The sequence below is a fragment of the Mya arenaria genome, chromosome 2, assembly GCF_026914265.1.
Source record: "Mya arenaria isolate MELC-2E11 chromosome 2, ASM2691426v1".
NCBI classification, from domain to species: domain Eukaryota; kingdom Metazoa; phylum Mollusca; class Bivalvia; order Myida; family Myidae; genus Mya; species Mya arenaria.
Window position 1 is genome coordinate 58,652,931 of NC_069123.1, and position 15,461 is coordinate 58,668,391.

Below are 15,461 nucleotides of genomic sequence, written 5' to 3' on the forward strand. Positions count from 1 at the left end.
GAACATTTCCGAATGTTTTTTTTAATTGTTATTTTTTTATAAAACATATTATGCCTATCAACTGGCGTAAAGTAATTATTTAAGAAAGGATATAAGAATAAATATATATGATTAAAAAAAATGCCATTAAAAGTTTTCATCCAATTTTGGATGAAAATCTTGTGGTGGCAGTGATTACTGTACTGCAAGGGAAGTAACACTGCGCGGAGTTTGCATTTTGTCAGGCACGTACTAAAGTGTTGACGAGTTAGCTGACGATAAAGAAATAGAAGAGAGTTGCTGCCCATATAGACAAAGAAGGAAAACAAATAAGTTTTGAAATTAAAGATTTTTCAAGACTTATTTTGTTCAATTTATTTTATATACTTTTTATAGTGTACGTATAGACGGATGTTTGTGTATTTTATTTAATGGCATCTCATTGAAATGAATTGAGTGATATTTTTTGCTGGTTTTGTGTAAATATGAGAAAATATCACGGATTTAATAACTTTTTAGGTGTTCCATTTACAGTTGTTTGAAAGCAATTATTTTAATTTTGATCATTTTAATTAAGAAATTATTTCTTTTGAATCTGTTGTATTTTCGAAGTTGTTTTGTGAATAACAAGGCAAACATAGGCAAACTCTTGCTAATGAGTATAGTTTGATTAGTATACATTTCTTTTTTTGGTTGGGAATAGCACAAACATTCACCCTTTTTTATATTTTCATTTTCTATTATTAAACCCCACACATTTACGGGGAGGAAGGCTTCGTTGAGTTTTTTTTCTATGCTGTTTTAATAATTCACCAGCCGCTGCATATTATCTATTTATCGTTCCTCCCGGGTAAGAATCCATTTTTTATGTAAATAATGTATATATCATTTTAAAATACTATTTGAAATTTTAACAGTGGCCCTGAAAAGGATCGTTTCAGTTTAATAATTAGTATAGTCTTTGTTTATGCCAACATCTAATTACCAACCAGAAACGGTTTTAGTGTATCTTTTGAATTCACCCTGAATGACCAACCAATTTCTATTTCATTTCTCTGGTTAATAAATCCTTGGCAAGCCTAATTCATATTGTAGCACCATAGGATGGAGTCTTATGCTGGGATTGGTTACATTCTCCATCCTGGTTTGCCTGGTTATACAGCAACATTAACTTTATTGTCAATACAATATTAATTTGTCATATTTACCATCATGCTTCAATAAACCTGGGGCGGCCCCTGTGGTTGGTTTACATGGGGACTCTTAGATTCACTGTGCTACATATCAGCACCTTATTAATACACATATGATCGTGAATCATAATGGTGAAAACCCTGTTCATGCAGCGCTATCAGCGCTTTGATATATATTGTGATTATTCCAACTGGACGTACGAGATGAGAGAAGTTTAAGTTAAATTGAGACATGTAAATACATACATACATAAGCATTGATGGGTTAATACTTATGTGAATGCTCAGTAGCCAAACGTTTCAATATAAACCCCGTTTGATGACACATAAAAGCGAAAGACATAGAACACACACACAAAAAAAATCAAAAACAAGAAACATGGAACAACAGCACAGAACTCCACAAACAACAAAGTGCATATACACTATATAAAAAAATACTAGGTATTTTTATCAAGGATTGCCAGGTAACGCCTTGGAACGGTCAGTAAAATGTAAATTTACTGAGGGTTTAAACCAGTTTACGTGCACAAACCTCACTCTTATGCCAACAATCCTGAATAAAGAAAAAAACCGTAAAAGGTGAATCTTATCAAAGTATTCATTAACTTGAGGAAACTTTATAATAAAACAAATAATAATAAACTAATTCAGAGTACCTAATATCTTAAAATATTGTTGTCATACATGTAGCTTTCCATATAACTAACACAAAAACATTCGGAAAAGAAAATATTTAACACCGATATACTGTTAGAGGTTTGTTCAATAGAGCAAGCATGACATGAACCAATTTTAAGAATGCTTTCCAATCAATATATGTGTGTACGAGGTCATGTGAACTGAACTGCACCAATACACTAGAATCAAACAATTGAGATTTAGATTTTTTAATGTGCAATTAAATTTGCTTTACAGTAAAGACGTTATTAAATCGGGCGTCATTGAAGAGTAATAAAATGTCTATGTTTGCAAATCTTGAACAGGGATATCCATCAGGTAAGTGTTTCGAATTCATGATTTTAAACCAATAAAACAAATACGCTCCTCTTACATTTATAAGTCGTTGTTATTCAGTTTCTCAAGAACACGTTGTGTTCATTATTGTAGGTTCAGCTCCTAATGAATATCCTTGTCACTGGAAACTTGGCTACTATACCTCATTTTGTAAAGGGTTATATGAACAGTTGAAGGCTGACCAGTTCACAGACACACAGGTAACAGTGGGAAATAAAACCTTTCATTGCCATAAGGTCGTTCTCTCTTCCATGTCACCATTTTTCGAGGCTATGTACTTGTCTGGTATGATCGAGGCACAGAGTGGAAACGTCACGCTTCAGGACATAGGCACTGAAACATTTGAGCTGATTCTTTCCTTCGTTTATTGTGGCCAAGACATCGTTACAGCCGACAATGTTGATAGTATACTTAAAGCTGCTACAATGCTTCAGATTTATTGTTTGCGAGAAAGATGTGAAGAATTTATTGGTGACCACATAGATGTTGACAATTGTATAGCAGCTTGGAAGCTAGCATCATCACATGGTTGCGGACAGCTATCAAAGAAAGCTTTTGCTTATATAATACACAATTTTGCTGACGTTTGGTCGACAGAAGAATTTCAAGAACTTGATAGTGATGAGATTGTTGAAATAATAAAAAGCAATGATCTTATCACACCTGATGAAGAAACTGTGTGTGAGGCGGTTTTGAAATGGTTGAAATACGATGCTGAATCAAGACAGAAACATGTAGCAAAGTTATTTGAACACCTTAGACTTCCGCTTATGCAACCAGAGTACCTTGTGGAAAGATTAGATGCCGAGGAACTCGTTTCGAACAGCCATGAGTGCAAAGAATACATCGAGGAAGCAAAGAAGTATCATCTGCTACAATCAAGAAGACAAGAGTTCGTTTCTGCACGACTTGCACATCGTAACCACGGTGAATACACAGAAGTTATCATATTCATTGGTGGTAACCTTCACCCGGAGAGGACTTCTACAGATATTTGGTGTTACAGCTTACACAAAAGAAAGTGGACTCATTTAAATCAAACGCCATATGAATTAGGTGTCGAGTTCGCGATTTGTCCACACGGAAATGCAATTTTTGTATCTGGGGGAAGCGAATATACGAATAGCATGATCTACTATTTAACAACTCAAAACAGTTGGTACATCTGCAGTAAAATGCTCATCGGTCGCAGACGTCACTGTATGGTCAGCCATGGCGATTTTCTGTACGTCCTTGGTGGATTTGATGACGATGAAGACGAGGAAAGGTTTAGCACATTGCTTAGCGTCGAGAGATTTGGTGTGACCTCGGGTACATGGGAGGACTTCGGTTATCTCACCCTTCCAGTTCGGTCTGCATCAGCTTCTGTAATTCAGGGCAAAATTTACGTCTTCGGTGGCATTGACGGCGACGGCGTCTGTTTGGACACCATTCAGTGCTTTGATACTCGTTCAAGGGAGTGTACATTGCTCAATAAATCCTTACCTATGGCCGGAATGATATCAAGCGTTGTTGTCAACCAGATTACATATCTCGTGTTTCCAAACGGAAAAGTAATGAAAATGACACCCAATGAGGAGATTGAAGATGCAGGAACGATTCGGAATTTTGATAGATGTGGCTTTGGAATTGTTCAGCATGCAGGAAAATTGATAGTGATGGGTGGAATTGATTCAGTAGAGATTCATGATGAATTCATACAGTTTGATATTGAACAACACGAGGGAACCTCAATGGATCATCAACTAGTGCGTCCAATGTTCGGGTTTGGCTGTGTCAAAGCAACTTTGGCAAAAACAATACTTAAATGAAAGTCAAGAATGAAATATTGATAGATGCTTATTCGCTATCGATAAGTAAATATTAATTTTGGTGTTAAAGTCTTAGAGTACCACATGATATATTCAAGTGTAACGAAAACTTGACACTTTCTTTAATAACACTGAATGTTGGTTATATATTCGGAGATTATTTTCACATTATTTGATATAACTTATTGGTTTTGTACCTATTCTTTTACCTTTTTTTATCGTGTTTAGTAGGTGCTACAATGGAAATTTAACCTTCTACTTAGTTCACATGGTTCCTCTATGTGTTGACTGGTTGCATTGTTTTATAAATCAGGGCCACGGTCATACATTCTCGATTTAATTACTATTAGGATTGGTGAAAAAATGAAGAATGAACCATGTTAAATATTTTTTTTACTTTGTGATAAATCATGGGCATAAACTCTTTACCTACTTGGCATATTTGGCTCATAATGTTATGGTAAATGATTTTTGTTTTACCTTAACATGCTTGGGACCGACTGAAATTTTAAGTATGGCTTTGTTATACCCCCATTTCACCAAGGATTTTTTTTCCAATCGCCCCGATCTGTACCAGATTATCCCCGATGATTTATTTTTTTGATCGGCCAGATCGTCGTCCTGAATCGTCGCCATTTCTTAAGCCGATGAGTCCTGACCAATGAACCACGGCGAGGGACGATTCACGGACGTTCCGGGCTGGTCGTCCGAGGATCTGGTGATGGTCGGGTGCTTACAATCCGACGATACTTCGCACGACCCTCGGAAGAGAGCGGCAGAGGCTAAACGAAAGCTACAGAAGGCTCCAGAGGGCGAACGAGACAAGTGGACCTTCAGAGGACCCTCGGACGACCAAGGCGACCACGGGCCGACGGTTTTTGATCGGCTACTGTTTTTTCAACTTGTTTAAAAACAGTAGCCGATCACTTTTTAGGTACCCGACCTTCGGGGGACAAATGCGATCGCGCCAGATCTTACCCCGAAGGTATAGGTTAGTGCACGTTAGTGCAAGCAGGTTCCCGACTTATTTTGCAAAAATAGGGCCGATCGACTAAAAAAGGGATCCGGTACTCTCGGGACCAAAACAATCCTTGGTGAAATGGCCCTTTTAATAAATCAAAGGCAATACCACTTGCCCTTTTGGCACACAATCAACCATGGCAGAGATCTTTATAACAAATGTCCGTTTTACATAAAAAAAAAATTGGTGAAGAGAGAATAGCGCCGGAGAGATTGCAGTTAATATATGACATACGTTTAAATTAAAGGGCAATAACTCTCTCATCCACATCAAATTTGGTCCATAATCGAACTTGGCCGAGACCGTGGTGCCATATACATTGTGTCTTAATTTGAATAAGATTGGTTCAGAAATGAAGATGCTAAAACGTAAGAAGTTATTGTGGACGACGAACTTCGGACAAACACATTCCCATCAATCACACTAGCGGATCCAGGGGATGCAGCCCCCCATCCCCTTTGAAATCGTCCAAGTTTACTTTATTCGGACGAGAAATCGCCACATCAACACTTTAAACCAAATGAATTTCGGTTCTGAGGGAGGGGCGCATGCCAAAAGCTTACGCCCTTAAGTTACCTCCCCTCTGACATCAAATCCTGCATTTGCTCCAGAATCAAATTATTATGTGTAAGCGGTCCAAAGTTCTTTGAATTGTTCACTTGATATATAAAGTATCTAGCAAGGGCCATTCCTGACGGGCTCAATTTGACCAAATTCTACTCAATGTTGTATACTATATATATATATATATATATATATATATATATATATATATATATATATATATGTGAATGCTATGAATTCATATCCATATAGTTAAGAGTTTGTTTATTATAGTGTCGCCCTTCTTAGTTAAGGGCCAGCCCGTCGGGCTTATAAGACACCTACATTCGTGAACATCTTTACCCCAATTCCTATCCCATATGCCATGCGCCTGGAAGGAAGGCAGTCGGTACCCCTCGGTTTCACTAGCTGCTGGGTCGGCAACCGGTCATGTCAGAACAAGCGCGGTATGAGACTCAAACTTTCGACCCCCGCTCCGTAGGCAGATGCCTTAAGCACTAGGCCACGGAGACGGTACATGAGCAAAAGTCCTGTAGTTTGAATATGTTTTAATTATCTTTAACATTACTACTTAGCAATTAAAATCCAAAAAAGAAAAAGATCCGGGAGACATTATTTGTGAACACAGTGTTAAGGATACCAAGCCAATGCCAGCAACGAATTCGTTAAGTCGTAAACGTTGTAGTTGCTAAACTTTGTTATCTATATTTGTAAGTAAATAGAGTAACAATGATCCCGAGTGCCTGGCCTACCCCGGTCGAAGAAATTCTATCTAAACAAATAGCGTAAGTGGCACCATGGCTTTATGCATCAAAGAAAAGTTTTATAATCTAGGGCATTTAGTTGATCACGTTGTATGGTTTATATTTTCGACAATTTAATATATTTCTGTAATCCATCATTGTTAGCCCTGTCCGTAACTACGAAAACATTTTAAAACATCTTGAATTACTTTATAAATAGTTATTTTAGAATGCGATACATGTATATGAACAAATATTTAACTAGAATGTGGTTGGACACAAATTTCCTGGAGAATTGTAGCAATGTCATTCGCCATGGCTAAAGCGTTAATATTATCCCCATGTATTTGCAAAATGACGCTACATTTAACTTAGCTGCTCCAAAATTCCATTGCTCTATACTACAAATGGATCGCCGATTATAAAAACTATATGTTCATACTATATATTATAATAAAAAGTGCATGCATGTACTTCCGTAAAATGGATTTATAGCATTCATGTGACGTTGAACAGTTTCAGCATGATTGTCTACATCGTCCGCAAACATGAGAGCAAAATATTGTAATTAAATAGTAACAATAGCACGGGACTACTAAATATCCCATGTCTTGGACCTTTAAACATAGCAAGCTGTTATGTCATTCTTGGTTCTCATCCTAGCATTGGACTACATTTTAAAGGATGTCTAAGATTGCCAAAAGCTTCAGCAGAATCGATATATAATTCAAAGAGTCAACCATGACTCTTCGTCAAGTATTTCTGAATAAAAGCATTAAAAATGAATATATTAAAAATAATCGTTTCATTTTAGTTATTTAATAACATAAACTATAAATATAATATACATGTTGTAACAACATTTGGTACATAACGATATAAGAACACAAAGAAGTATTACTTGTTTAGTATAAGACACATCAACACAACTATGAAACTGATGTCATATTTATAAATAGCTGTGTGAAGTTAGCAAAACATACGATATGAAAATTGGACATTCAAAAATGAAATTCGTGCTTGTACGACATTGGACATTCCAAAAGGAATGTCGTGCCAGCACTACATTGGACATTAAACATTCAAAAATGAATGTTGTGCTGACAAGTGTTCAAAAGCGTACAAGCCAATTTTAAAATCACCTGCTAAAAGAGGTGTCTGTAGTTACCCCCATCTGCTGAAGCAAATCCTTTAGGTGGACCATTAGGACAGATACACTAAAATGGTTAAGGTGTCTGTAGTAAGTTACCATCTGCTGAAGCAAATCGTAAGCCTTTTTATTAGAGCTGGTCAAATCCTTTTTTTATAAAACTGTCAGGCACGACAAACAAAGATCGAATGAATATTTTAGCGCGGAAAAATTTGCACCAAAACTATCGCAATACAAAGCAACCAATCAGAATTGATATGATATTAATTACTGCCGGAAGTGACTGCCTGTAACCTTTGACATATTCGAGGTGAATTATTAAATATTTTATAGTTCATATAATACAATAGTAAATATTAAAAAAACAAACATTAAAGAACTCTGTCTGACATATGCATGTTCCTCCACCCTTGCTTCTGTCCGTTCGTCTGCCAGTGTGCAGTTATGTCGGTCTAAATACTTTATTATTTTCAATCACGACTTAGTCTCGTCACTAATGCTCTCTTCATTCAGACATAATATTATCGTTTTTTATCCCCGTCTTGCCGGTGAGGTACCTTGTTATAATCTTAAAACCTATCGCTATACTAATGATTGTAAAAGCGATTATGTTGGTTATGTTTATATTACATGTAATTATGCAATCTTATGAAAAGTAAAACGTTTTCCTTAAACTATTTTAATAAAATATACATAACTTTTGAATATTGGTCTCTACAGTTTATGTGTAATAATTTTAAACGAAGTGCGTCGCGAGTTGATCAATATACCGAGAGACTACGACCGCGCCCGAGTGCCCACGATCTACTGCCCGTCTTTATTTACACTCCTGACACAGGTGAGCGATTCCATTGAAAACACTCGCTTCTTTAGTATTCATTTTAATCAGGACCGCTCCCACTGATTTACATTTTACCAATTTCGGAACATAGTGTGACCATTTCGCCGGATAGTTTTACGTTGTACCTGTGACCACATGTGTAGAGTTTAGTTCGTGGATAAAAGAACTAACCAACCTCTGTCTGTTCTCCGGGGCCAGTGCTCCGCCTTCGCCAAGACGGCCGCAGCCATGGCTAGAATGGGGCGTTGTCACCTGTGCCTCCTTTTTACCGTGCTGTTCATGATTCTGATTTCGCTGGCACTGTTGGTCACGTGCATTACGACAGATTACTGGTACTTGGTGGAGACGGACTCCTCGGACTCCACCATCCAGCGGAACTACTCGTACTCCATCGGCATGTGGCGCCGCTGCTACGACAACGTCATTCCTCTCGGTACGTACCGCTGTCTGGAGCTTTCTGTCTTTCGGGCCCTTTAGGGTTTATTCATGAACTATTTACTAATATGGCACCATTTGTCTTTATCAAGTTCTACTAGCTCACCATCTGATTCGTTTTGTATTAGGACCGTTTTAATTTAATTTAATCATATTTTATTGCATACAGTAACACAATTTATGAAGAATAAACAGTAGAGAAACAAGACACTTGAGCAGCCAGTTAACTGGTAAATTAAGCCGTACCTCTTGCATAGTTTGTTATCTCTAGAAGTTTTTTTTTCATTTTTGCCCAAATTACTTCACAATCTACAGATTTCTAACCTATGTGCAATTTTGTATTTAACAAGTTGTGAATGTATAACGAAGGTGTATTTGAAGAGTCCAGATTATAAGGACATAATTAATACCCCCGAGGTATTTACGACAGAAAACACTATATACATGTGCAAACGGGTATGGCTACATAGCCTGTTATCGGAGATCTGTTAATGAATGGAATTTCATACATTCGATCAATATACATTCAGTCCATTGAACGCTATCAAAGCAGCGGTTTGTACATGGCTGGTATTGAATCATGGTAAATACTTCATACTGAATCATAATGTCCTTATCGTAACATGTTGACAAATGATGTCACCCCACCATGTAATTAAATGTTTGCAAGTACGTAATTGTAAGTAAAGACGCATTGCTCAATACAAGTTGTGGAAACGTGTGGTTTTCATTTAATGCATCGTCAGTTTTATTTAACGAGAGTAAAATGTTTGCTAAATATGGATTCTCTCGCCCTCTTCAATCATTCACGAATGCGTGTACTCCTGTCTGCGTGGTAATATATACGCTTGGAAGACGAGGCATTTAAACAGTATTTCCCTCAAGTTTGAGTTGATGTATTTTAAAATAAACGAACATAACGCTTATTTCTTTTAAACGATGGTAGTATTCTTTGTTCTCAAATTTTCAGTCGATTAAGTTTCATAACTATATCATTGACGGGCTTCTAAACTTGATTATTATATTTAGAGGAAAAACGCATTATCCGTATTAGCTTATCACCATGGCTATTCAACTGATAAAAAGTTGTTTCTATGTATAAGATTTCAAACACAGTATTCGTAACTAAAATATCATCTGATGAGAAAACCTTGACTGTGATGCTATCTGATACCATAACAGGTGTATCACATTCCGCATTTAAGCTACTTTTATTGTAAATGAACCCCAATGTTTAAATGTTTTAATATGTTATAATAGTTGAAATTATTTTTAAACCAAAAGGATTGCAGTATTTTTTTTTCAAATAACCGACATTTAAATTCTATCTTGAAGGACGTTTTACGTGCCGTACGTCTTGGTTGTAACCGTTAAGGCATAAAAAACACCTTGTTTCTTTTCGGTATACCGACCATGTACGTGAAGTTAGCGGCCTAGCGGCCTAGCGGCCTAGCGGCGTGAAGTTAGCAGCCTAGCGGCCTAGCGGCCTAGCGGCGTGAAGTTAGCGGCCTAGCGGCCTAGCGGCGTGAAGTTAGCGGCCTGGCGGCCTAGCGGCGTAAAGTTGGCGGCCTAGCGGCCAAGCGGCCTGGCGGCCTAATTATTTTTTCTATTTCCAAGCAATTGTCAATGCGTTTTTTTTTAAAACAATGATAAATCAAGGTTTTTTATTCATATAGTTACATAGCGGCCTTAAATTGTTATATATTCAGAATATTTTTCTTTACCTTTTATTCTAAAACAATTTTAAATTAACTGTTTTATGCACAAATTATCACTCTGAAGCGTTTTTCAAACTTTTTTCAAAAAAAGTCGATCAAGCACTTCAGCGACCTAGTGGCATAGAAGCCTGAAATTAGCGGCCTAGCGGCCTAGCGGCCTAAATTGAATCCTATTTCAAAGCATGTATACATGCATTTTCTTCTAAAACAATAACATTTTAACTGTTTTTATGCACAAATTAGCACAATGAAGCGATTATCAACAGTTTTTTTCCAAAAACGTCGATAAAGCAGTCAGCTATTTCAAAGCATTAAACATGCCTGTTCTTCTTAATCAATGCTATATTAACTGTTTATATGCACAAATTATCACTCTGAAGCGTTTTTCAACTTTTTTTCAAAAAAGTCGATCGAGTACTTCAGCGGCCTAGCGGCCTAGCAGCGTGAAGTTAGCGGCCTGGCGGCCTAGCGGCCTAGCGGCCTAAAATGGTTTCCTATTTCAAAGCATGTATACATGCATTTTCTTCTAAAACAATGACATATTAACTGTTTTTATGCACAAATTAACACTTTGAAGCAATTAGCGATTATCAACATCTTTTTTTTTTTTTAAAGCGTCGATAAAGCAGTCAGCTATTTTAAAGCATTAAACATGCATGTTCTTCTAAAACAATGATATATTTATTGTTTTTATGCACAAATTATCACTCTGAACCGTTTTTCAACTTTTTTTAAAAAAGTCGATCAAGCACTTCAGCGGCCTAGCGGCCTAGCGGCGTGAAGTTAGCGGCCTAGCGGCCTAGCGGCCTGGCGGCCTAAAATGCTATCCTATTTCAAAGCATGACTACATGCATTTTCTTCTAAAAAAATGATATGTTAACTGTTTTTATGCACAGACTATCACTCTGAGGCGATTATCAACATATTTTTGAGAAGGATTGGCATGTATGCTGACTGCTTAATCGACTTTTTTGAAAAAAAAAGATGTTGATTATCGCTAATAGCTTCAAAGTGTTAATGTGTGCATTCAAACAGTTAATATGTCATTGTTTTAGAAGAAAATGCATGTATACATGCTTTGAAATAGGAAACCATTTTAGGCCGCTAGGCCGCTAGGCCGCCAGGCCGCTAACTTCACGCCGCTAGGCCGCTAGGCCGCCAGGCCGCTAACTTCACGCCGCTAGGCCGCTAGGCCGCTAACTTCACGCCGCTAGGCCGCTAGGCCGCTAGGCCGCTAACTTCACGTACATATACCGACCTTACTTATGTTTTTTGCACCGACCCTACTTGTGTTTTTTGCACCGACCCTACTTGTGTTTTTTTGCACCGACCCTACTTGTGTTTTTTTGCACCGACCCTACTTGTGTTTTTTGCACCGACCCTACTTGTGTTTTTTGCACCGACCCTACTTGTGTTTTTTTTGCACCGACCCTACTTGTGTTTTTTTTTGCACCGACCCTACTTGTGTTTTTTTGCACCGACCCTACTTGTGTTTTTTTGCACCGACCCTACTTGTGTTTTTTTTTGCACCGACCCTACTTGTGCTTTTTTGCACCGACCCTACTTGTGTTTTTTGCACCGACCCTACTTGTGTTTTTTTGCACCGACCCTACTTGTGTTTTTTGCACCGACCCTACTTGTGTTTTTTTGCACCGACCCTACTTGTGTTTTTTTTGCACCGACCCTACTTGTGTTTTTTTTGCACCCGCCCTAGCCCTTTTTCACTTGAAAAAATATATTTTTTAATATTTGTGTGTTTCTTTTCTCTTTTAAAAATGTTTTTTTAATACCAGCCATGCTAACCCCTAATTGTATACTAAGTATTCTGAACATCCCTGGAAACAATTTGCCTAGTAAAATACATGCAGGTTTTATTTCGACCTAGCGGCCCTATTTAAAAACGGAGGCATGCAACCTGAAACAAGCATATTATTTAATAAAGCTTCGCATAAAACTTGAATATGATTATACTGTGAATTAAGTGTCATACTTCTTTAAAAATGCTGAAACAAGTACGCGAATGTTAGCCATCATGACTGCGGTTCTTCTTAGATATCACACTATTAAAAAACAACAGCAACAATATATGTGCATGCAGAAGGCAACGTTCGTCAATAAGCACAAGTCAAGATCCGTTTTAAGTGAAACTTTTTAAAAATTAAATGCGAATGGTATTGTTAGTCTTAGTATTCATTTGCAGTTAAAGGAGCAGTCCTTGACTGGTTGTGATTAATGTATTAACCTTTTTTACGACGATATCAGTCAATGTGGCTGGCATTCATGAGAGACAAGTCGTGTAAGATTTGCTTGAAGAAACACAAAACAAACAACGTAACCATCATCTTAAATGCGATGAAGTCAATATTAATCCCAAAATATTTTAATCACAACTTATTTCAGCTAAATAAACAAAGAAGAAAAACAATATGTCAAAAACTGACAAAATATAACCGCATGTAGTCATTTTACTGAATTTTCTTACGCGTTTATATTTGAGCGGTATTGGCGACCACTGGTTTGATTGAGGCGTGTCCGTAAAGGAAAATGATTTCATTATATACATTATGGTATACATTTATTTCTAGTTCTTTATGAAAATTAAAAATGCATCCCTACATCAATCCGCTAGCACATGTATTTTGTCTCACTCAGGAAAATCTAGTCCAATTAGAAAGAAAAAAATACGTGTTTCTCTTAAAATGGAAAGTTTGTTTCAAATTGGTGAAAAATGTGCTCAATGAAAATACAGACTCAGTGAAAAATGTGCTCGTTGACAATAACCCTCCGAAACAATTGTGCTCGTTAACGAAAAACAAAAATGTATTGTGAAAAGAGTGCTTCGATACGTTAAAAATTTGCCTTATTCACAAAAGTTGATTAAACGTGTGACATGTGGGTTTAATTATGTAACCTGTGCTATACCATAACAAGTATACATAAGTGACACGCTACATATTCTTTGGTGTGCCGTGGTATATTCTTAACCTCAAAACGTGCCTTACAAAGTCACCGTTTAATTTCCAGGCGTTCCCGCGGAGGATCGGGCCGGGGACTGTGTGTACACATACAAGGACATGACAAGACGGGCGGAAGACAATATGTCGTCTGAAAACTACAAATATCTAAGTAAGAATTATTAACTCCTGATGAAATTTTCCATAATAGCAACTTAAAATTATTTGAATAGTCGCATGTCCTACGGGATACATTTTATTTTAAGTAATTAATTGTCTATTATTGTCTCCATCTATCGGGAATTCGACCAATGAAATGAACATCAAATGAGTATTACCACTTTCCCTTGTTGCGTGCAGGTTTAGAGCGGAGCTGGGTGGCACTGATGATCGCCGCGGCGGGGATGCAACTGTTCACGGTGGTCGCCCTCATATTTGGGCTCTGGCCGGGCGACTGCAAGGCCGTGAAGCGCTCCACTCTCTACCTGATAGCCGCACTCATGACCCTTCTTGCTAGTGAGTGGCTCAGTTATTAGTTTCTAATTTGTTTCGCCATAGTGTACAAATGGACATGTATATCTGTGTAGCGCTTACTTAATAGCATCGTTGGCAACCACGGTACTTTCTTCCGTTACACTTCATACATAGCAAAGTGTGTATCGGGGATATCCGACAATGACTTAATAGATGTTAAAATATAATGGTTAAACATTAAATCAGCATAATAGTGTTTTTTTCTCTAAAATGATCAGATACAATACAATGACTAGTCGTAGGATATATTCATGTTGTTATGAGGAATTTAGATGGATAATAAGTCGAACAATCATGGCATTCATACCAATTATATTATTTTCAGCAATGGCAGCAATAGCGAGTGGTATATGCTTTATAGCCATGCGTGATTTAGACAAAACGTCACGAGCAGAGTACCCGAGCTCCGTGTCGACGAGTTACGGCTGGTCGTTTATAGTGGCGTGGGTTGGGACGGGCCTCGGTCTTCTAGAGGCCTTTATATTTCTCGCTCTGCTCAGAATCGACTACGAAGACGTGGCTGAGACCGGTCGCTACAATAACATATAATGAAGCTGGCCAACGTTACCACTCGTGTTGACTGTATTCCATTTCATTGTTTCTCTATCAAAATTCGGGCTTTATTGCAATGGGTAGAGTCAAAATATCAAAAAACTTTCGTAAGCGCATCTTTGTTAACCAGTCATTGCATTCAACATCGTTTTCTGTAATTTCTTTGACTTGTATAGTACTAACGGAACAGCGCTGTTTGTCCTCTATAGTGTTAAAGCTGCACTGTTACAGATATACCGTTTTTACATTTTATTTTTTTTGTCGTGGAAAGAGCATTTTTTTGCGTAAATATCTGCAAACCAATGGTAAAAGATTGCTGACAAAAGATCAGATTGCAGATTTTCATATTTCCGTTCGAAAATTAATGTTTTATGGCTTAAACCGTTTAAGAAAAATGAATAAAACATCAATTTATCAGCAGTCTTATATCTGGTTTCCATGCATTTTCGCAAAAAAATGGCTCGTTACAAGACCAAAAAAATAAAATAAGTTGTCAAAACGTTCAACCTGTGAGAGTGAAGCTTTAAACTTGTTCATTATAAATATGCTGGTAGGTAAAGGTGTCATGTTATCTGTGTTACATAACTGTTGAAAATACTCATTACTATGGCTGATTTTAGGGATCAGCTTATATATGTTCGAAATACATGTTGTTTTGATGTCTAACTTGTGTATCATAGTTGCAGTATAAATCTATATATTTATGTTAACATTTCAACTTACAATAAATGTTTAACTCATTTTACACTTTTCCGCCTACAAGGCCAGTCATGTAGTTGGCTACATCCCATTAAAGTGCATACTTATGTGCCATCTATACTTGTCGTCGGTCAAGTCTACATTTCATCAAGGTTACGATTATTCAGGATATGATAAACACCCAGTTATTTCGAACACGATTGTTAAAGAAGAAACTAAATCCTTTATATTCTCTTTTAAATTCACTAAA

General features: G+C 37.2%; 2 protein-coding genes across 2 annotated transcripts; both read left to right on the forward strand.

The window, feature by feature from the left end:
• Nucleotides 1–2,106: 2,106 nt before the first annotated feature.
• On the forward strand, nucleotides 2,107–4,407 carry LOC128224048 (kelch-like protein 24). The gene is made up of 2 exons (XM_052933682.1): nucleotides 2,107–2,171; nucleotides 2,283–4,407. The coding sequence occupies exons 1-2, from the start codon at nucleotides 2,132–2,134 to the stop codon at nucleotides 3,998–4,000; spliced, it is 1,758 nt and encodes a 585-aa protein (XP_052789642.1). The 5' UTR covers nucleotides 2,107–2,131; the 3' UTR covers nucleotides 4,001–4,407.
• A 3,896-nt stretch (nucleotides 4,408–8,303) lies between these two features.
• LOC128245546 (transmembrane protein 178B-like) lies at nucleotides 8,304–15,252 on the forward strand. Its single transcript, XM_052963750.1, has 4 exons — nucleotides 8,304–8,752; nucleotides 13,497–13,598; nucleotides 13,787–13,942; nucleotides 14,286–15,252. Exons 1-4 carry the CDS (start codon nucleotides 8,548–8,550, stop codon nucleotides 14,507–14,509), a joined length of 687 nt encoding a protein of 228 aa, XP_052819710.1. The 5' UTR covers nucleotides 8,304–8,547; the 3' UTR covers nucleotides 14,510–15,252.
• Nucleotides 15,253–15,461: the final 209 nt, after the last annotated feature.

Excerpts from the sequence above, each read along its gene's own strand:
- LOC128245546 (XM_052963750.1), top strand. The coding sequence starts at position 8,548 with ATGGCTAGAATGGGGCGTTGTCACCTGTGCCTCCTTTTTACCGTGCTG. Across the intron at positions 13,599-13,786 it reads TGAAAACTACAAATATCTAA|GTTTAGAGCGGAGCTGGGTG; the intron begins GTAAGAATTATT and ends TGTTGCGTGCAG. Across the intron at positions 13,943-14,285 it reads ACTCATGACCCTTCTTGCTA|CAATGGCAGCAATAGCGAGT; the intron begins GTGAGTGGCTCA and ends TATTATTTTCAG.
- LOC128224048 (XM_052933682.1), top strand. The coding sequence starts at position 2,132 with ATGTCTATGTTTGCAAATCTTGAACAGGGATATCCATCAG. Across the intron at positions 2,172-2,282 it reads TGAACAGGGATATCCATCAG|GTTCAGCTCCTAATGAATAT; the intron begins GTAAGTGTTTCG and ends TCATTATTGTAG.